This window comes from Populus nigra, chromosome 8 (assembly GCF_951802175.1).
Source record: "Populus nigra chromosome 8, ddPopNigr1.1, whole genome shotgun sequence".
Taxonomy (NCBI): Eukaryota; Viridiplantae; Streptophyta; class Magnoliopsida; order Malpighiales; family Salicaceae; genus Populus; species Populus nigra.
The window spans coordinates 20,888,849-20,911,551 of NC_084859.1; the positions used below are offsets into that span (position 1 = coordinate 20,888,849).

Here is a 22,703-nt window from a genome sequence, read left to right on the forward strand (position 1 = left end):
AAGCAATCCTATTGGCCGCTTCACGTGCGCTCGGATCTCCATCACAACCGTCTTTTAGCTTCCCGATCAACGGCTCAAATCCCATCCCACTGTCTCCTTCCTTCCCCCATCACCTCTTCCCTCGCCTTATAAAAATCGTCAGAACCTCCAATCTCTACCCACCGAAAACACTCAAAACCCTAACTTTCCCTCGATTCCCTAACATAAACCCGAAACCCCATTATCCCAACTTACCTAATTCAATGGCTCGTACAAAGCAAACAGCAAGAAAATCCACGGGAGGAAAAGCCCCAAGGAAGCAGCTAGCCACCAAGGCAGCCAGGAAGTCAGCTCCAGCCACCGGAGGAGTGAAGAAGCCCCACCGTTTCAGGCCAGGAACAGTGGCGCTGAGAGAAATCAGGAAGTACCAGAAGAGCACCGAGCTGTTGATAAGGAAACTGCCATTTCAAAGGCTGGTGAGGGAAATAGCCCAAGATTTCAAGACAGACTTGAGGTTCCAAAGCAGTGCCGTAGCAGCCCTTCAAGAGGCAGCAGAGGCATACCTTGTCGGGTTGTTTGAGGATACAAACTTGTGTGCTATTCATGCAAAGAGGGTCACCATTATGCCTAAAGATATCCAGTTAGCCCGTAGGATTAGAGGAGAGAGGGCTTAGTGAAGTTGGATCATCAATATCTGCTGAGATCCCTTTCGTTTAGCAGATTGAGCATTTTGGGCTTGCTTCATTGTAAATCTTTTCAGGATTTAATGGCAAATTGCGATGCAATATCTATAATCAATGGAATATTTATTTATAATCAATGGATTAGTTAGTATGTTGATTAATAGACATGCTCAGATCTTTATTGTTTTTACTATGTTATTTAATTGGTTGAATTTACTGGCTCAAGGAGGCTAATTTGTGATGTGGGGTGCTATCTTTTTTGTTTTTACTATATTATTTCTTAAACTGTTAAGATATTATAGGTTTTGATGAGTTTCTACTGGTTTAATGGATAACTTATATAAGGTTTAATTTCTTTAAAAATTAACATATTTTTTTGTTGAGATTAATCACCATAATTATATTGATTTTTTTAATTCTTTATAGTGTTAATTTTAAAACCTTGAAAATAAAATACATGAATATAAAATTTTAACTCTTAATCCAAATATTTTGGTTTTTAATTTATTAAGAGTGATATAAATATTCCTTTTCTTTGTCTCGACAAAAAAAAAAGGCACTCTTAATGATTTCATAATAAAAAATAGAAAATTTAAAATCTTATCTTTATTTTTCAAAATAAAATCTAAAGTCAAAATTTTTGGATGGAGAATTAAACTTTGTGAGATATTATTTTCAAAATCTTAAATTAGTTTTATAGAGTTTTCATTGTTAAGTACAGACTTCAGAATGCCCTGATCCTTCAGAAAGCTATTTCTAATGCTTAAGCTTTTTCTAATGTGAGCTATTTCTCGTAATTTGTGATTTGCTGATGCTAAAGCTAGCAATCATCGTGAGCCGCAGAATGGAGATGATCGGGACATCAAGCGAGGAGATGAAGACAGGCGATCAAGTTTCGATTGATATTTACAAGTGGGGGAGGACTATGAGAGAGGAGTTGGAGATCTTGCATCCCTTACTTGATGACTGTTGCATTTACAGGGTTCCTAAGCGGTTGCGAGTGTTCAATGAAAAGGCCTACACACCACAAGTTGTCTCTATCGGAAAGGTTTTCTTGCGTGGAGTGAATTAAGCTTGGAGGATTTTATTGGAGTTACTGAGGTGGAAGAGACAAGGCTTCGTAATTGTTATGCGGAAGCAATTGAACTCAGTAGTGATGTTTTTGTGAAGATGCTGCTGCTAGATGCCGCCTTCATCATAAAGGTTTAACTCTTAGAATTTTGCTAAGGTGTTCAATGATGACAAACATTATATTCATTTTTTTTTATAACAACTTGAGTGATGCTGTCTTCATTTCATATATATGGTGACAATATCAATGTGAAAAAATATAAGGATTTAATTGATGTTTTTATTAGGTAGTATAAGTTTAATATAAACGTGGAATTTAATAGGTCAAACTTGCAAATTATAGAGAACAACAACAAAAAGTTTATAAGGGAACCTGCTTATCTGTGTGAGATAGCTGCACAGATTAATCCTTCTTTGTTGAAAAAAAAATAATTAATTTATTTTCCAACACTTTTAAGACCTTATACTTTGAATATTGAGTTAGAAGCTCAGCACAACATTTCACTGACCTGATTGTTATAGTTAAGGGAATTAATTAAGTTATCGGGTTAGGTAAGATTGCTGACCCGACTGAGAAGAACGGTTTCACTAGAAAAAAAAAGGAAACTGAGATTTACAATACCAGAGGTAGTTACAAAGGTAAGAGAAAAAACTACAAAGAACATCTACTCTTTCTATAGTTGACCTCTCTATACCGATTTCTAGAAATCAACTATCTTGAAGATAAAACTATGGTGTCATTAGGTATATAAAGAATGATCTACACATGACCCTAACCGATTATTGAAAAGAGACCCCTGTTAATGAGTTCATATGATAAGAATGATTGAGAGATTCTAGAAAATTTCAATCAATGATAGCTGAGTGTTTAGTTCTTTTCATGTATTACCTTGTTAGAAATCATAGCTCAAGATATTGGTATAATTAAGATCTTTGTTGTTAAATTTTTTTTCTAAAGTTTTAATAAAATAATAAGTTTGTCCTTCAATTGTGTATCTTTCTTTGATTTACGTTGTCATAAATCTTGAAAGAAATTTCCTATAAGAATAATATTTGATGAATAAATCAATCGAAAATTGATAGGATCGAGCTTCTGATTAGCAAGACCGTGCCAAATCGGAGAAGGAGCAAGCAAATGTTTTACATCAATAAAGTATAAAGTGCGGGGAACTTGCTAGTAATAATGCCATAGCACGAACAATTAAATTCATTAATTTTGATGTGCATGGCTGCAGTCTTCCAAAACTCGATGATTTTGGCATTTTGCTGAGTGAACGTTTATATATCATCAGAGATTGGAATGGTCGAAGAGTACGATAACCATTTTGATAAAGGTTTTATTGTTTAGAGCAAACCATAGCAGATCAAACATGGATCATGAAAATAAGAGGAACTTGGAGACTTACCTTAAACAAGCCAAATTTGTGTCATCTGGAAGATTTAATTTGTGATATGAGTTATCAACATCTGGCAGATTAATTTTCAAATTGTATATTCCTTAAGAGGAGGTGAATTGGGCCTATTGAGACCGCTCGAGGTGTATATGCCTTTTCATTTAACTTCCGCAATCGTTCCGGGACTCTGTAGATGCAGCAGCATGCCTGGGAGAAAGCCTTCTTCTTGATCTTCAATCGCTCCCTCAAAGAATTGGCTAACTCGTTGATATCAAGTGAAACTTCATGGCTGTGATCCATTATCTGCTGGTCAGAACTTGATGTTCGACCAATTTTCAAACTGGAATAATATTAGTCATTAAAAACATACTTTGTAAACAAACTAGAATGCCAATTAAGAGAAGATACTATAACCTCAATATATGATTTTATATAATTTTTAATATATATCCTCAAGTTAAAAACTTATATTATTTTATGCTTAATTTTTATAAAATAAAATAAAATAAAATAAGTTATATATTTGTAATATTTGGCCCTTGTTGAACTAACAGCTACATTACATTAATATATAGACTCACTATTTAGCATCTTATTATTTGGCCCATTTTTTTTTAATGTCTACCTTTAAAAATGTGTGTAGAGATGTTACCCAATTTAAGATAAAGAGGGCAAAAAAAACGAGAAGACAGCCGCCATATGAAACCACCCTAGAAAAGTATTTAAGTGTTTTTATAAAAATAAATTTTAAAGTATTTTCTATTTAAAAATATATTAAAATAATTTTAATATTAGCATATTAAAATATCCAAAAACATAAAAAAAAAATTAATTTTATTTTTAAAAAATTAATTTTATAAACCCCGTTAGGAATGCAATGCCAATCAGGGGGTTAGTATCACTAATAAATTGCGAAATAGCTTATAAGAAAAATCAGGAATTAATCGAAAACCTTATAACGATCGAAGTCAATGCATGTGGGATTACTCAAAACAATAAAAAAAATGTCAGTAGTTGAGCCTAGAAGAATTTAGCAAAAATCTAATTGTTTTAGAGTGATGAAGTGAGATGATTCAGCTTACTCTTTCGTGAGCTTTTGACTTGGTGACCTTCTTGGGATTGTTGTGAGGTTTCCAAGAGCTTTGATGAAGGTTGTAATCTCATCCACCATCAAAAGGAAAGCAAACTAAGGCTCAAAAATTGGTTGCTTCCATGGACTGCACTAGTACTGTTGTTCTAGGCAGGGTGTTCGGGATTGCTGAATGGTGGTGATGGTGATAGCCTGATAGGTGCAGGGTTTTGGGTGAATTTTGATGGTGCTTGGAGAGTTTCCGGTGGAGGAAGCCAGTGGTTTGGGTGTTTTTTCAGGGATAGGGCCAGTGGCTTGTGGTGCTATATATTTTGCTGGAAGTGTGTCTGGGTGATTTCCATGGAGGTTTTCTAAGGAGGTTTTGATGGAGGAAAATTCCTCACCTCATCTTATTCTACACGAAATTCCTTGCCACCCTTTTCTGACTCAGTTATTTAAATTATATTATTTTTTAATATCTTCTTTTAAGTGAAGATACTTTAAATTTAAAATTTATATAAGTTCATAATACTGTTGCCTTTCAATTGCTACCTTCGTGGAAAGAAAGTTGAAAAGTGCAACATTTTCCTGTGATGCGATATTGATTCAGAGATTTGGAGAAGATAAGGTCCAAGACTAGAAAAACTTGTGTGTGAGAAGTTGAAAAGTGCTACTTTTTCCTGTGATGCTATGTTTTACATGGAAATTCTGGTCTGAAATCGACAAAGATTTTTATTCGAGTCCAATTATTCACATTACTTTAGGACTCGTTTCTTTTTAAATTTTTATGTATTTATTTATAATTAAAAAAATTAGTTAATGATAAAAAATTAGCTTGGTTTTCAGAAAAGTATTTTCCTTTTATTTTGGGTGAAAAACACTTTCTGAAAGTTATGAAAAATTTAAAAATATTATATATCAAATTTGGTCCTCAAACTTTTGATTGCTATATATATATATATATATATATATATATATATATATATATATATATATATATATTGTTTTGAATATTTTTTTCAACTTCACCTCCTAAAATTTGATTTTTGTATTAACTTTGATCCTCATTTTTATAATTATTATTTTTTTTTCTTATCATTTTTTAATTGAAATTTTTTATTTATCAAATTTAGTCCTCATTCTTTTTATTGTTAGTTATTTTATTTGAAATAATTTATGAAATGGTAATTATTATTATTTTAATTTTTTTATTTTTTTATTTTTTTATATGTTAGATTTGATATATATTATTTTGATTATAACTTATTTTATTTAAAATAATTTATAAAATTATATTTTTTTTCAATTTCATTCTCATTCAACTTTTTAATTTATAAGATTGTTTCTTATTTTTTAATAAACTTGAAAAAAATAAAATATTAATAAGTTATTTTCCAGCTTATTTTTCACAACATAACTAAATACTGAAAAATATTTTATAATCTATTTTTTATCATATTATTAAATATTAAAAAATAATGTATTTTTTTAAAATCTATTTTCTCAAAAAAATTACTTTTTAATAAATAAACGAGACAGTTTTCAAGAATTAATTATGTCAGTTAGTCAGGCAGTCCAGATGGCGGCCCGAGTTCGGCTCAATATATATTTAATAAAATAATGATATTAAAATATTATTTGTGATTTTTGAATTTTCAAAAAGGAATGTTAAAAATATTACCCTTTGCTTTGTGGAAAGTCATGCCAGAAAAACAATACCTGCGGTCACAGTCCTCTACGCTGCCTAGAAGTAGGCTTTGTGGAAAGTCATGCCAATTATTCATGGAAATTGGCACGATTTTTATACAAGTCTTGCGTTAAATTTTTATTCCATAAACTTTATTTTGATTTTAAATTTATTTATTAAATATTAAAAATAAATAACATCTTTATTAATAAAATTAAATATATTTTACATTATTAAAATAGTTCCATGAATATACGAATCCAATTATTCAATTGAATCACATGCGACCATAAAAGTCAAAAGAATGATTAAGATGAGCTTATTTATTATAGTCTTTAAATATGCTAAAAGGGAGTAAATATATATTACTTTCACCTTTCCCCTCTTCGGATTACATTTATAGTTTTCCATTAGCTGACCGATCTACGGCTCAAATCCCATTTCACTGTCTCCTTCCTTCCTCCACCTCTCCCCTTGCCCCTACAAAAATCGCCGGAACCTCCTATCCCTACTCACCAAAAACTTTCAAATCTCTAGCTTTCCCTCGTTTTCTCGAGAAACAAACAGAAACCCGAAACCCCAATTTCCCAATTCATTTATTTCAAGGGCACAAAGTAAACAGCAAGAAAATCCACCGGAGGGAAAGCCCTGAGGAACAACTAGCTACGAAGGCAGCCAGGAAAACATCTTTTTGGACACGAGCTAAACTTCTAAAACTGTGGTTGTTGAGAGCTTGTAAGTAGTTTAAGTTTCTGTCCATTTGGCTTTTTATGATAGGCATCATGTTTTTTCTTTAATTCAAAATAATACTACATGAAAAATAATCTTCTTAAGAGGAATTATCAAAATTATTTGCTCATTTCTTTATCATATATATTTTTTTCTAATGATAAAATATCAATTTTTTCTAAACACAATTATACAACTTATTAAGCAAATTTTATACGAAACGATATAAATTAATTAATTATTTTAATAATTAATTTATATCATTTAATACAAATTATGTGGAACAAGGCACGTCGTTAATAATCTTAATTAATGAAATTTAATACATCACTTAATTTGTATCACTCATGTGGTCCCATATATATATATATATATATATATATATATATATATATATATATATTATAGGTTAAATTGTTGCTAGTGAAGGCAAACTTAAGGCTGGAAGTTTCATCTCTTTTTTGGGTTTCGTAATTGAATTTGTTTTCTCTGTGGTAACAATTTTTTTGATCTGCTTGCTTTGTTCTAATACTAGCTATCATCTCAATTCAGTCACAGGATGGAATCTGGTCGACCATCAAGTACTAATCATGAGCTGAGTCATCAAGTTTCGCTTGATATTGATAGATTAGCCCAATCCGTGACGGAAGAGCTGGAAATCTCAAATCCTTTCTCCGACACATGCTGTATATATAAAGTTCCTGAGCGATTACGCGAGCTGAACGAAAAGGCCTACACACCTCGATTAGTCTCCATAGGCCCAATTCACCATTGTAATGACAAGCTAAAAGCCATGGAAGACCACAAAAGAACGTACCTGAAAGAATTCATTGCCCGGACCAAGGTAAGTGTGAAGGGTTTTATTGAATTGATCAAGGAGAAGGAAACAAGATTGCGTAATTGCTATGCGGAGACCAATGGGTTTAGTAGCGAAAACTTCATAAAAATGATATTAATGGATGCTGCCTTCGTCATTATGTTTTTGCTGAAGTGGACTTACACAGACTTCAGAGGAAGCAGAGACAGCATTTTCTATCCTCCATACAAGAGTGTAGATGTAAGGGTTGATATCTGTTTGCTTGAAAATCAGCTCCCGTTCTTCATCCTCGAGGAGTTGTGTGGACTATCCCCTATATTCGGCAATTCTCCAAAAGCTACACTGATTGAGCTTACTCATTGGTTCTTTTCATATGAATGGGGTTCATGGGCAGTAGGGGAATATTTGGGGAGAGTAGATTTCTCCGAAGTGAAACATTTGGTTGACTTTCTTACAATTTATCATCGGCCAACTGAACAGCTACAGTATGAGGAACTTGAGGTTCTAACCGCACCCAGTGTAAATGAGCTCCACCAAGCGGGGGTCAAGTTTGTGTTGAGTTCAAGCAAAAATCTTCTTGACATTAAATTCGATAGAAATAAAGGGAGACTGGAAATTCCACGATTACAGTTTGTTGACGACTCAGAAATCATAATCAGGAATATGCAAGCCTTTGAGCAGTGCCATGGCCTGAAACATGGTTATGTTGGTGACTATATCTTCTTGATGGGTCTCTTTGTCAGTGCCAGTAAGGATGTGGAAATGCTTGTTGAAAATCGTATTATAGAAAACTGGCTACCGTCTAATGAGGAAGTGGTACAACTCTTTTACAATCTCAACAAACAAAATAGTGTGTGGTCAGGTACTTTTCTCTTTAAAGGTCTCATTAAAGATCTGAATGCATTCTGCGAAAGGCCATGGAACAAGTGGAAGGCAAATTTAAAGCAAAATTATTTCAATACCCCATGGGCAGCAGTCTCTGTCTCAGGAGCTGTTATTCTTCTCATTCTGACTGTCATACAATCCGTCTGCTCTATACTTCAAGTAGTTTAGCTTCTGCAATTTCAATTCTTTCATGTTGCTCTGTACTCTATACCCATAATCCTTGTTTTCAATAGAAATTCCAAGTTATCTCCTCCAGAGGTCAGCAGTCTCGTAATTGAATTTGTTTTCTCAGTGGTAACAATTTTTTTGTCTGCTTGTTTTGTTCTAATACTAGCTATCATCTCAGTTCAGTCACACTCACATGTGCTGAATCATCAAGTTTCGCTTGATATTGATAGATTACGCGAGGCACCTGTGAAGGGACAGCTGGAAATCCCATACGCTTTCTCCACCACATGTGCCATATATAAAGTTCAAGAGCGATTACGCCAGTTGAACGAAAAGGCCTACACACCTCGTGTAGTCTCCATAGGCCCAATTCACCACGGTAAAGAGAAGCTAAAAGCCATGGAAGACCACAAAAGAATGTACCTGCGGGAATTCCTTGCCCGGACAGGGGTAAGTGAGGAGGCTTTTATTGAATTGATCAAGTAGAACGAAAAAAGATTGCGTAATTGCTATGCGGAAACCATTGAGTTTAGTAGCGAATACTTCATAAAAATGATATTAATGGATGCTGCCTTCGTCATTATGTTATTGCTGAAGTGGACTTACACAGACTTCAGAGGAAGTAGAGACAGCATTTTCCATCCTCCATACAAGGGTGTAGATGTAAGGGTTGATATTTGTTTGCTTGAAAATCAGATCCCGTTCTCCATCCTCGAGGAGTTGTGTGGACTATCCCCTGTTTTCTTCCTTGAACTTTTCTTCTAAATGACATATTTGTTTCAGTAGAAATTCCAAGCAATGAAGACTGTATAATTTGTTCTGATTGTCTCTTTGAAACTCAAATTGTTTTATTCTATGCCTTCCAGGCGCATGCTTAACATGGGGTTTAAGGTCTTAGCGGCTGTTTTCTTTCATCTTAGATTATTGATAAAGGAAGAAAACGCACCTCCTTACTCACACACCTTGAGATTATTGTTTACATTACCATAAATTAGGACTGAAAGGGAGAAGGAAGGGAAGAAAGAACCCTAAGTTGAAGATCAATCTAGATTTCTCTACAGCACCTCCTGTTTTTAGAATTCTCTCCACTCTTTCCAAACCAAACTTTGTGTGCGAGAGTGAGTGGGTGAGAAAAAGGAGAGTTTAGGTGGTGTGAGAAATATTATGAAAAGGAAAGCATCTGGTGTGTAAGTGACATACAAATTAGGAGGTGTCCTCGTATCTTGTTATTAAATAAAACCTAGTTTGTTTATTAACCCAGTTTGGTTTGTTTGAAATTGTAATAATTTTACAAAATAATTTCTGATTTGAAAATATTTAAAAATAAATTTTTAACACTGTTAAAATTATTAAAAACATTAAAAAAATTAAATTTTTTATATTTTTTTTAATTTTTAAACCAAAAACATTTTTTTAAAAAAAATCTAAAAACAAAACAAAATCAAAAATTATAACAAACACCCTCTAAATCATACACCTCAACGTTGCTATAAGATATTATCCAAAAAATTAAAAATAATATTACGAATCTCCAAAACAACACATCACAAATTGCATTTAAATAGCCATTTGAGCATAAGATTAAATAAAATCTTTTCATTTTCACTGTAGCAAGTTAACAAAAATTAATTTTTAAAAATATATTATAAAAAGAAACCAGTAAAGAATAGCAATATATAAAAAAAAAGCCTCGATATTATGGCTTAACTTATCAAACTTGTGTTTCAAACCATGAACTCAACCGAGTTCAATAATTTTCTCTCCTTAAATTTATATTTAGCCTTAATAAAACAAAAAAAAAAGGCCAAAGCCTAGACTCGCGGGTATATGGGTCAGCACGCTTGGGCAACTGCAATGAGGAGCCAAGGAGTACTGGCGGGCCCTTCAAGCTTCGCACCGCAGGCTTGAGCTTGATTTTATTATTTTAAAAGGGATGAATGACTTGTCATCTGTTTTTTTTTTAAAAAAAACAAGTGACATGTCACCTGTCAGGACAGACAACGTGTCGTCTGCAAGCCTATATTCTGGCCATCACAACGGTGCTTAGAAAATTAGGGTAGAGATATAAAACTCAATTTTTCAGACATTTCAACTTAAAAACACCTCACCAACACCCTTATAATACTCGAGAATCATTTTATCAATTTCAAATACCCCAAAAATAATCCAAAAACCCGAAATCAAATAAGATTAGCTTTGGTTTTGTCGGTTTAGATGTGCATGCGATATTGGGGCTCCAAACAACCAACCCGACATGAATGTTTGCTTTATGCTATATTTCAAACGAGGTTTATAATAGAATTTTGTTAACTTGTAAAACACTGTAATTGTAATGCCTTAAAGCCACTGTAGAGAATGCTTCCACCTTTGATGCATTTGCTTTATCCTATACTTGAAACGAGGTTTGAGAATATTATATTCTAAGTTCTAACCCTTCTAGCGCTGAATATTCCTCAAAGAAAATGGCAGGAAAAATCAATAATTTTATGGCTTTTTATGGTTTTAACTACAAGTGCAAATCCATTTGACAGAACAGAGAGGTTCGTTAAACATTTCATGCCATTTCTGCATCGATGTTAAATCCTTCATCAAGAGATTGATCTGGGTTTCGGTCTAGATATTGAATGTGCAGTTACCTCCGGAGTTAGCTTTACTCTCTCGGGTTATATAGCCTGATCTGTTGATCTTAATTGTGGATCATTTTGGAACTTATATTAAATAGGGAGAGTCTACCATTCTCGGTACATTTCTTGATCAAACTTTTCTCTAATCATGAAATATCTTTTTATATTAAATCATTTAAAGATACCAAATATAAGTTTCGGTTTCCCTACCTACACTTTTTTTTTCTCAAACTATAATTTGATCTTGAATTTTTTTTTTGAGCATTTATCTAACTATTTGGTAATTGTGATACTAGCGATTGTCTAGGCACAGTATGAACGTTGCTGGAACATCAAGAGTGCAGATGGATAGTGGCGATCATGTTTCTCTCGACATTGCCAAATTAGCAGAGTCTGTGGAAGGAAAGTTGAAAAGCTTGCGTTCTTTTTCAGATCAGTGTTCCATCTACAGAGTTCCAAAACGACTACGTGAGTTAAATGGAAAGGCTTACACACCTCGAGTAATCTCCATTGGCCCACTTCACTACGGAAAAGAAGAGCTAATAGAAATGGAAGAGCATAAGAGACTGTACCTGAGGGAATTTCTTGAATTGAGCAAGGTAAGGGTGAGGGATTTTATTGCAGCTATTGCAGAGAGCGAGACTAGATTGCGTAGTTGTTATGCAGAAACCTTCGATAAACTAAGTAAAGAGGAATTTGTGGAAATGGTGTTGTTGGATTGCTCCTTTCTCATTATGTTCTTTCTGAAAGCATTTTCCCCTGGTATCCAAAGTAGAAATATTGACCGCATATTCAATAAACCATGGATGCTAGATGAAATAAGTATTGATTTGTGCTTGCTTGAAAATCAGCTTCCATTATTCATTGTTGAGGACTTGTTCAATCTATCCAAAATACAGCACCATTGTGAGGAATATTCCATGATTAAGCTTACTTACGCGTTCTTACTTGCTGCATGGCAATCATGGGTGTCAGAGGAAATTTTGGAGAAAATCAATTTGCTTAAAGTAGAGCATTTTGTTGACTTTCTAAGAATCTGTCAGCAGCCAGCACAGGAGATGCAGCCAAAGAAACTTGCGACTATAACCACTCCAAGTGTAGCAGAGCTCCATCGGGCTGGAATCAAGTTCAAGTTAGGGTCCAGCATAAACCCCCTCCTCATAAAATTTGATGATACTAAAGGGACGTTGGAAATCCCACAGTTAAAGATAGGCGATCACGCAGAAATCCTATTCAGAAATCTCCAAGCTTTTGAGCAATGCAATTACGATGCTAATAAATATGTATGTAACTATATTACCATGCTCTCTTTGCTTGTCCCCGATGCCAAGGGTGTGGAAATACTTGTTAAAGAAGGAATTATAGAGAATTGGCTCCATGATAATGATGCAGTTTCACGCCTTTTTCGCAGTCTTTCCAAGGAAAATGTTATCAACGTCAACAATTTCTACTTTTCTGGTGTAGTTGAAGATCTGAACAAGTACTACAGTAAGCGGGTACACAAATGGAAGGCAGCCTTGAAGCAGAAATATTTCCGTAATCCATGGACTATAATCTCTGTTGTAGCAGCTGCTGTTCTAGTCATACTCACTATCATACAGACAGTGTGTTCGATCATTCAAGTTGTTTGATTATGCTATTTCAGTTGTTTTCTGTAAATTAACTGTGTATTCTGTTATCTCTTCCCATGAAATTTCTATATATGTTCTTCAATTACTCATAAATATTTCCTCCCTATCTTGCTTTCTCTGCTACATAATTAACATAAATAAAATGCAATCAATTTTTGCTGTTTCAGTTTACTCATGTCATTAAAGTAGCTAAATTTTCCCCCACTTACTGTTGCCTTATAATTTCTATCTTCTGCTTTTGGCACTTTCTGGTGTAGTTAAAAGATCTGAACAAGTACTGCAGCAAGCGGAGAGACAAATGGAAGGCAACCTTAAAACAGAAGTATTTCCATATTTGCTTCGTTGTGGTAAGAAGCAACTTGATCAGCTCAGCAGTCCTGATACTGTTGGATTGTCATCTTTGAATGTCACTTTCTCTGAAACTAAAAAACCTTAAAATTCAAATCTATTTTTATATGCCATTTAGTTCTTGTTCAAACAATTCTGCTCATAAGACACCTGCAGTCATTTTCTTCAGGTCTGTCGTAAGCAGGTTCGCATGTCTAGTTTAAGTTAACATCCGTGTTTTAATAAATGTCAGTTTCTTTCATGTCTAGTTTTTTTCTTCAACATGGTTATTGTATGAATCAAACTGCAATCAATTTGTCAAAGTAGTAAAATCACGGAGAAGGGACAGGAAACGGTCAGGGATGTTGAATGAAGAGCAGAATTGTTGCCAGATCGAGAATGGTTAATTTCCCACAGTAATTATATGGTTTGAGTTGATCAAGAAGAAGGTTGGGTTTCTAGATTTTTGTGAAAAGGTAACCAGATGATCATTGTAAGCAGCAGGTATTGGAGTTGACCATTCTGACAGAGAATCAGCTTACACATTTTTGATGTCCCAGTCATCAGTTGTCTGACCAGCTAATAGATAAGGGCCATAAAGTATTGCTTGAATTGAAGCATACTCAGGCCTGTCATCTGAATTTCATGCACAAGAATTTGTCAGCTCCATTTTTCATTAGAGTCCTTCACATATCAACACACAGAAGCATCTTTTAGGGGTTATCTCGTGTTATACCTTTGATTTTCTCCAATCTTATACTGATAGGCAGCTTAAGGGTTAATTTGTCATCAGGGCTCCATAATCGTCTAGTGATCGATAAGAAATTGCTTTGAATGTAGAAGATGGAAAGAATGGGACAATTGGGATTCAACTGAATTGTTTTCCCTTTGTTTCTCATTTTTAAAGAAAAAAAAAGTAAAGCATTATGCTTGTGCTTCACACCTGAAGCTGGAATTTGCCAAGTTGAATCATTAATTACTGTCTCAGGATAATTTCTTATCTTATTATTGAAACGAGCTGCAATTTCTACTTTTTTGAAATTGTTGAAGATCTGAATAGATACTGTAGAAAGCGGAGGCACAAATGGAAGGCAAGATTGAAACAAAATTATTTCCGTAATCCATGGGCCATAATATCTGTTATAGCTGCTGCTATTCTCCTCATGCTTACCGTGATACAAACTGTGTGCTCTATCGTTCAAGTTGTTTAGGTCTACTATCTCAATTGTTCTGTGTGTACATGTACTTTACTATCTAGTCATTGCTATCTTCTTCAATTTACCTGCTGTATTTCTTGATGGCAAAACATCAACAAAATTTTTAATAAATTAACAGAAAAAATAAGAGGCGTGGCTATTTCACTGTAACAAAATTCACGTAAGAACAATAATTTGACTTGCTGTGTAACACGGGAAAGGATCTAGTCATGCCTACCATGATTGTTTGCTTTAGCTATACCTTATACTTCAAAGGAGGTTTATAATAGAATATTGTTAGCGTGTCACCCATTATAATTGTAGAAAATGCTTCCACCTTTGATGCATTTGCTTTATGCTATACTTGAAACGAGGTTTGAGAATATATATCATGTTCTAACCCTTCTAGCTGAATATATATTCCTCAAAGAAAATGGCAGGAAAAATCAATAATTATGGCTTTTTATGTTTTTAACATATATTTGATATAACCGAGAGAGGTTCGTTAAACATTTCACGCCATTTCTGCATCAATGTTAAATCCTTCATGAAGAGATTGATTTGGTCATCGGTCTAGCTATAGATTGTGCAGTTATCTCCTCCAGAATTAGCTTTCCTCTCCCTCAGATTACACAGCCTGTTCTATTGATCTTCATATTGGGAATCGCTGAAACTAAAACTAGTCTGAATATTAAGGGAAATTCAACGTTCTGATAAGTGACATAATGGTTTTAAATTGGAAAACATTCCGTAGAATCTCCTATAAATTTTTAATCTCAATCCAGTAGTTGAATCTTCAATTATTATTATTTTAAACTGTTATCCTGATCTTACATGACCGGATCTCTTTTCAGATTTAGACTTATCTTTCACATTTTGTTTGGGATAAATCTCTGTATAACTGCTCATAACTCTAGATCTCGCAAATAATTAATATTATAGAATAAAACTAATTATTATCTAAGAGGATCCTTTGCTTGCCATTGGAGAAATAAAACATTTTGGAATGTATATTAAAGAGGAAGAGTCTACCATTCTTGGTACATCTCTTTGGACACTAGAGGCAGAGCAAAAGTTCTAAAACTGCCGGTTGTCGAGAGCTTTTAAGTATGTAAGTTTCCATCCAACAGGCTTTTTATGATTGACGTTATGTTTTTTTTTTTTTCTAAATAATATTGTGTGAAAAATAATTTTCTCAAGAGAAAAGAATTATCAACATTATTTGCACATTTCTTTATCATACTTTTTTTGTCATGATAAAATATCATTTTTTCTAACGACAAACTCTTAGAATTCTTTTCACAAATATACAACTTATTAAGCAAATTTCATATGAAACAATATATAATAATGATTTGTTTTGATAATTAATTGATATCATTTGATACAAATAAAGTGGAACTATACAAGGCACATTATTAATAACTTTAATTAAAGAAACTTAATACATCACTTAATTTGTATCATTCATGTGGTCGCGCATATATATATATTACAGGTTAAATTGTTGCTAGTGAAGGCAAACTTAAGGCTGGAAGTTTCATCTCTTTTTTGGGTTTCGTAATTGAATTTGTTTTCTCTGTCGTAACAATTTTTTTGATCTGCTTGTTTTGTTCTAATACTAGTTACCATCTCAGTTCAGTCACGGGATGGAATCTGGTATTGATAGATTAATCCAATCCAACTTAAGGCTGTTGTATATATAAAGTTCCTGAGCGATTACGCGAGCTGAACGAAAAGGCCTACACCCCTCGTGTAGTCTCCGTAGGCCCAATTCACCATGGTAAAGATATGCTAAAAGCCATGGAAGACCACAAAAGAATGTACCTGCAAGAATTCATTGCCCGGAGCGGGGTAAGCGTGCAGGATTTTATTGAATTGATCAAGGAGAAGGAAACAAGATTGCGTAATTGCTATGCGGAAACCATCGCGTTTAGTAGCGAAAACTTCATAAAAATGATATTAATGGATGCTGCCTTCGTCATTATGTTATTGCTGAAGTGGACTTACACAGACTTCAGAGGAAGCAGAGACAGCATTTTCTATCCTCCATACAAGAGTGTAGATGTAAGGGTTGATATCTGTTTGCTTGAAAATCAGCTCCCGTTCTTCATCCTCGACGAGTTGTCTAGACTATCCACTATAATCGGCAATTCTCCAAAAGCTACTCTGATTGAGCTTACTCATTGGTTCTTTTCATGTGAATCGGGTCCATGGGCAGTATGGGAAAATTTGGGGAGTATAGAAATCTCCGAAGTGAAACATTTGGTTGACTTTCTTACAATTTATCATCGGCCAACTGAACAGCAACCGATTGAGGAACTTGAGGTTCTAACCGCACCCAGTGTAAAGGATCTCCACCAAGCAGGTGTCGAGTTTGTGCTGAGCTCAAGCAAAAATCTTCTTGACATAAAATTCGATAGAAATAAAGGGAGACTAGAAATTCCACGATTAAAGTTAGATGGCAGAACAGAAATCATAATCAGGAATATGCAAGCCTTTGAGCAGTGCCATGGCGTGAAACATGGTTATGTTGGTGACTATATCTGTTTGATGGGTTTCTTTGCCAGTGCCAGTAAGGATGTGGAAATACTTGTTGAAAATCGTATTATAGAAAACTGGCTATCATCTAATGAGGAAGTTGTACAACTCTTTCACAATCTCCAGAAAGAGAATTTAGTGTGGCCAGATGGTTTTCTCTTTGAAGGTCTCATTAAAGATCTGAATGCATTCTGCGAAAGGCCATGGAACAACTGGAAGGCGACTTTAAAGCAAAATTATTTCAATACCCCATGGGCAGCAATCTCTGTCTCAGGAGCTGTTATTGTTCTCATTCTGACTGCCATACAATCCGTCTGCTCGATACTTCAAGTCGTTTAGCTTCTGCAGTTTCAATTCTTTCATACCGCATGTTGCATTAATTGTACCCATAATCCTTGTTCTCTTCTTTCTTTTGTTCTTCTAAATGACAAAGTTGTGTCAGTAGAAATTCCAAGCAATTCTTTGTTTTGTCTCTTGCAAACTGAAATTGTTTTATTCTATTCTATACAGGCATGCTTGGCATGAGATTTACTGAATTTATTTATTTAAATTAATAAAAATTAAATTTATAATCTAAAAACCTCAAGATTTAAAAAATAAATGTAAATGAAATTGATTTAATAAACTATCGCCCTAAAAAATATTATGCAAGACCCAACAAATATATTATTTAAAAATAAATACTTTTTATTTGAAAAAATAAAATTAACCTGCATAAAACAAAAAACAATTACAGATGAACTAGAATAATATCTTGAAAAATCAAATATAAACAAATTAATTCTAAAAATGGCATGCAAAACCGGTGATCTACGTTATGAGATCGGGATAAACTCGAAGAAAAGAAATTGAAAGTGATTACAAAACCAATATTTTTTTATAAAAAAAAAAAACCAATGTACAACGATAAGATCATATGACAAATTAAATTTCAAAAAATAAAATAAAAAAAAATAATTACACAAAAGAATCTAAAAAAAATAAGGGTGAAAAAAGAACATTAATTAGAGGGAAAATAAAAAAATTTTACTTCAAGGGTTAAATTGAATTACAAATATCTTTAACGAAAGGAAAAAAAATCAAAAGAATGAGGGTTTAAGTACAAAAAATAAAACAACAAAAACTTTGATTAAAAAATGAAATTGAAAGCAAAAAAAATAAAAAATAAAATAGCAAATAAAAAATATTAAAAATAAAAAATAAGGACTGAAATTAAAAACAAAACATACAAGAAATTATAATTGAAGAACTAAATTTTTTAAAAATATGTTTGTAAAAGACATGGGAACAAAATAAGAAATAAAAAGAACAAGGACTCCAACTATATATAAAAAATAAGAATAAAATAATAAATTAAAAAAATAAGGACTGAAATTAAAAACAAAACATATGAGATATTGTAATTGAAGGACTAAATTGAAAAAAAAAACTTCTATAAAAGGAATAATAATGAAATAAAAAATTAAAAAAATAAGAATTGAAATTGAAAAAAAAAATAAAAGAAGACAATGATTTACTTTATCTATCATATGAGAGAGAGAAAAAAACAAAACAAACAATTATTATACATCTACACATGGCACACCATATAAATGAGAACATGCATCCTTTGAATGGTGCGAATACAACCCACTTGTTGGTGCGCGTGCATGTTCCAAAAGCAATTTTTATTAAAAAATTCAAATGAAAATGTAAAAATATCAAAATATCCCTATAATGATTTTAAATACACAAAATATTGATGTGAAAATTTAAAAACATCGCAAATGCAAAGTTTATTTTTTCCTATGATGATTTTAACTTGTTGTTGGTTTAATTGAGCTTCATCAGTTTAATTAAATTGCTAAAAATATGATAATATCATCAGTTTTAATCTCAAAATTCTCAAATCAACCCACTAAAGTCTAAACTATGTTTTATCACATCGATTAAATAATTATGGTTTATCATATAGATTAATCCATGACGACATCCAGGTACGTTCAATAGCAAATCAACGGTCCATATTTAATCTCCTAAAATCGCTAAAAAGGAAGCAAATTAAGCATTTCTATTGGCCACTCAACAGAGCACGCAGATGGCGATCCTCACCACGCTTCTCTAAACATTCACAACCGCGGATCCCTTCGAAATCCATGGTCCAGAAAGTCTCCCCATAGAGAAAAGGTAAGGAGCTCCAAAAGATTAAAAACGAGCCCGCCTGAAAGAAGCAATCCTATTGGCCGCTTCACATGCGCTCGGATCTCCATCACAACCGTCCTTTGGCTTCCCGATCAACGGCTCAAATCCCATTCCACTGTCTCCTTCCTTCCTCCATCACCTCTCCCCTCGCCTTATAAAAATCGTCATAACCTCCTATCTCTACCCACCAAAAACACTCAAAACCCTAACTTTCCCTCGTTTCCCTAACATAAACCCGAAACCCCATTTTCCCAACTTACCTATTTCAATGGCTCGGACAAAGCAAACAGCAAGAAAATCCACCGGAGGAAAAGCCCCAAGGAAGCAGCTAGCCACCAAGGCAGCCAGGAAGTCAGCTCCAGCTACCGGAGGAGTGAAGAAGCCCCACCGTTTCAGGCCAGGAACAGTGGCGCTGAGAGAAATCAGGAAGTACCAGAAGAGCACGGAGCTGTTGATAAGGAAACTGCCATTTCAAAGGCTGGTGAGGGAAATTGCCCAAGATTTCAAGACAGACTTGAGGTTCCAAAGCAGTGCCGTAGCAGCCCTTCAAGAGGCAGCAGAGGCATACCTTGTCGGGTTGTTTGAGGATACAAACTTGTGTGCTATTCATGCTAAGAGGGTCACCATTATGCCTAAAGATATCCAGTTAGCCCGTAGGATTAGAGGAGAGAGGGCTTAGTGAAGTTGGATCAGCAACATCTGCTGAGATCCCTTTCGTTTAGCAGATTGAGCATTTTGGGCTTGCTTCATTGTATATCTTTTCAGGATTTAATGGCAAATGGCGTTGCCTAATTTGAATTTTAATCTTAGCAGATGCAATATTTATAATCAATGGAATATATATTTATAATCAACGGATTAGTTAGTATGTTGATTAATAGACATGCTCAGATCTTTATTGTTTTTACCATGTTATTTAATTGGTTGAATTTACTGGCTGAAGGAGGCTAATTTGTGATGTGGGGTGCTATCTTTATTGTTTTTACTATATTATTTTTTATATTGTTAAGATATTTTAGGTTTTGATGAGTTTCTACTTTCTACTAGTTTAATGTAATGTATAACTTATACAAGGTTTAGTTTCTTTAAAAATTAATATATTTTTTGTTGAGATTAATCACCATAATTATATTGATTTTTTTTTATTCTTTATAGAATTAATTTTAAAATCTTGAAAATAAAATAAATGAATTTAAAATTTTAAGTGTTTCTTAGCGAGGAAGCGGAAATTTGATTGCCTGGAATTCAACTATGTAATTTTTTTACGCTATAGTTGTAGTGTTCTGATTGATATATCGGTCTGAAATACATCAGTATAATCGATCGCTTTAGATGTGTGATATTGGTCCTTGGACTTAGTTCAAAGGCTTTCAAGAACTAGTATAGTTCACTGGAATGAAAGCATAAACACGAACGATTTTTCCAGTTGGATTATGCAGTGTTAAGTGCAGGCTTCGAATTCAGAATGCCCTGATCCTTCAGAAAGCTATTTCTAATGCGAGCTTAACTTAAGCTTGTAGTAACTGGGATCTCTTGTAATTTCAGTTCTGTTTTCTATGATTCTTCTTGTCTTTTTCAGTAGGGTTGAGCTAGCAGTTGAGTTCCATTTTTATTTAATGAAAGATTTAAAGAAAAATTAGAAAGTGTTGTAATTTGTGATTTGCTGATGCTAAAACTAGCAATCATCGTGAGCCGCAGAATGGAGATGCATGATTGGGACATCAAGCGAGAAGATGAAGACAGGCGATCAAGTTTCGATTGATATTTACTAGTTAGGGAAGACTATGAGAGAGGAGTTGGAGATCTTGCATCCTTTACTTGATGACTGTTGCATTTACAGAGTCCCTGAGCGGTTGCGAGTGTTAAATGAAAAACGCCTAAACACCACAAGTTGTCTCTGTCGGCCCACTTCATCATGGCGAGGAACAATTCAAAGCAATGGAAGAGTACAAAAGAAGGTATCTGAAAGATTTTCTTGCATGGAGTGAATTAAGCTTGGAGGATTTGATTGGAGTTACTGAGATGGAAGAGACAAGGCTTCGTAATTGTTATGCGGAAGCAATTGAACTCAGTAGTGATGTTTTTGTGAAGATGCTGCTGCTAGGTGCCGCCTTCGTCATAAAAGGTTTAACTCTTCGAATTTTGCTAAAGATTCATTTTTTTCAAGATAACTTGAGTAATGCTGTCTTCATTTGATATATATGGCTAGACAATACCAATATAAAAAAATAGAAGGATTTGAATGATGTCTTTATTAGGTAATATAAGTTCAATGTAAATATGGAATTTGATAATTCAAACTTACAAGTTATGAAGAAGAACAACAAGGAATCTATAAGGGAATACGTTCAAAGATAACGTGAGACAACTTCACAGATTAATCTTTCTTTGTTGAAAAAAAATGATCAGTTTTTTTTTTCCAACACTTTTAAGGCCTCATACTTTAAATATTTAGCTAGAAGCTCTGCACAACATTTCACTGACCTGGTTGTTATAGCTGAAAGGATTGAACAAGTTATTGGGTTAGATAAGATTGCTAACCTGACTAAGAAGAACGGTTTCACTGGAAAAAGAAAAGAATCTAAGATTCATAATATCGAAGGTGGTTACAAAAGTAAAAGAAAAAACTACAAAGAACATCTACCCTCCTTATAGTTGACCTCTTCACACTGGTTCCTAGAAATCAACTATCTTGAAGATAAAACTATGGTGTCATTAGGCCAAGAATGATCTACACATGACCCCAATTGATTATTAGAAAGAGACCCCTGTCGATGAGTTCATATGAGAAGAATGTTTGAGATATTCTAGAAAATTTCAATCAATGATAGATATGTGTTTAGTCCTTTTCATGTATTACCTTGCTAGAAATTATAGCTCAAGATGTTGGCATAAAATCTTTATTGTTAAACTTCTTTTCTAAAGTTTCAATAAAATAATAAATTTGTCCTTCAATTATGTATCTTCCTTTGATTTACTTTGTCATAAATCTTGAAAAAAATTCCCTATAAGAACTCACAAATATATCTATACAGCTTTACATGATGTCATATCCTCAATTCATTTTCTTACCAAAAGCTTCCCCCCCCCCCCCCCCGAATCTTGAAAAATCAAACTTTTTATTTTAAAAATAATTTGATTTTTATTTAAAAACAATATTTTGATATTTTTTTTGGAATAACAAATTAATCAAGTCATTCTTTAATTGAGGTGATTAAATTCTAAACCAAAGTATATGAATAAAAAATTAAACGATTACCCTTACACCATGACTATTAAGCCAAGTATTTTAAATATATATATATAATGGTATGTAATTGATTTGTTGGTTATAGACCTAAAAAATGCATCTTCTTGCAAAGTCCAAACCATCACGCTAGATGAAATTTAATTAATACTCTACTTTTTATAAATCCTAATACTAGATGAGTTTTATTAGTTAGGTAAGTCTTAACTAGGAATCATTTCCTATAAATAATCTTAGTTTTAATGAGGTTTTCCTTTCTATAAAGGATTTTAGAACTAACATAAATAAGAATGTTAAGTTTATATTAAGAACCTTACCTTCTATCAATTATACACCATATCAATTGATAACACTTTATGCTATACCTTGTACTTCACAGGAGGTTTATAATAGAATATTGTTAGCGTGTCAACCATTATAATTGTAGAAAATGCTTCCACCTTTGATGCATTTGCTTTATGCTATACTTGAAAC

General features: G+C 33.5%; 5 protein-coding genes and 1 long non-coding RNA gene across 12 annotated transcripts; 5 read left to right on the forward strand and 1 right to left on the reverse strand.

Moving 5' to 3' along the window:
• Positions 1–64: 64 nt before the first annotated feature.
• On the forward strand, positions 65–799 carry LOC133701650 (histone H3.2). Its single transcript, XM_062125652.1, has one exon. It carries the CDS (start codon positions 243–245, stop codon positions 651–653), a length of 411 nt encoding a protein of 136 aa, XP_061981636.1. The 5' UTR covers positions 65–242; the 3' UTR covers positions 654–799.
• Positions 800–2,887: 2,088 nt separating this feature from the next.
• On the reverse strand, positions 2,888–4,614 carry LOC133701652 (uncharacterized). Its single transcript, XR_009843601.1, has 2 exons — positions 4,210–4,614; positions 2,888–3,467 (listed from the first exon to the last, which is right to left on the reverse strand). It is a non-coding gene; the product is annotated as an uncharacterized LOC133701652 (long non-coding RNA).
• A 1,643-nt stretch (positions 4,615–6,257) lies between these two features.
• LOC133701647 (UPF0481 protein At3g47200-like) lies at positions 6,258–9,303 on the forward strand. 4 transcript variants are annotated; one of them, XR_009843600.1, is made up of 3 exons: positions 6,259–6,618; positions 7,165–8,608; positions 8,713–9,303. XR_009843600.1 is itself a non-coding variant. In XM_062125646.1 (2 exons), the coding sequence occupies exon 2, from the start codon at positions 7,172–7,174 to the stop codon at positions 8,480–8,482; it is 1,311 nt and encodes a 436-aa protein (XP_061981630.1). In that variant the 5' UTR covers positions 6,258–6,618; positions 7,148–7,171; the 3' UTR covers positions 8,483–9,303. The 4 variants fall into 4 exon arrangements, 3 of the variants coding, with proteins under 3 accessions (XP_061981630.1, XP_061981631.1, XP_061981629.1); XM_062125646.1 differs by having other exon boundaries at positions 6,258–6,618; positions 7,148–9,303; XM_062125647.1 differs by having other exon boundaries at positions 6,258–6,618; positions 7,171–9,303.
• Positions 9,304–11,021: 1,718 nt separating this feature from the next.
• On the forward strand, positions 11,022–12,830 carry LOC133701646 (UPF0481 protein At3g47200-like). Its single transcript, XM_062125644.1, has 2 exons — positions 11,022–11,223; positions 11,403–12,830. The coding sequence occupies exon 2, from the start codon at positions 11,421–11,423 to the stop codon at positions 12,735–12,737; it is 1,317 nt and encodes a 438-aa protein (XP_061981628.1). The 5' UTR covers positions 11,022–11,223; positions 11,403–11,420; the 3' UTR covers positions 12,738–12,830.
• A 2,351-nt stretch (positions 12,831–15,181) lies between these two features.
• Positions 15,182–17,259, forward strand: LOC133701648 (UPF0481 protein At3g47200-like). 4 transcript variants are annotated; one of them, XM_062125648.1, is made up of 2 exons: positions 15,182–15,371; positions 15,886–17,259. In XM_062125648.1, exon 2 carries the CDS (start codon positions 16,052–16,054, stop codon positions 17,138–17,140), a length of 1,089 nt encoding a protein of 362 aa, XP_061981632.1. In that variant the 5' UTR covers positions 15,182–15,371; positions 15,886–16,051; the 3' UTR covers positions 17,141–17,259. The 4 variants fall into 4 exon arrangements, with proteins under 4 accessions (XP_061981632.1, XP_061981633.1, XP_061981635.1 ...); XM_062125649.1 differs by having other exon boundaries at positions 15,898–17,259; XM_062125651.1 differs by having other exon boundaries at positions 15,903–17,259.
• Positions 17,260–19,151: 1,892 nt separating this feature from the next.
• LOC133701651 (histone H3.2) lies at positions 19,152–19,786 on the forward strand. Its single transcript, XM_062125653.1, has one exon. The coding sequence runs from the start codon at positions 19,251–19,253 to the stop codon at positions 19,659–19,661; it is 411 nt and encodes a 136-aa protein (XP_061981637.1). The 5' UTR covers positions 19,152–19,250; the 3' UTR covers positions 19,662–19,786.
• The last annotated feature ends 2,917 nt before the right edge of the window (positions 19,787–22,703 follow it).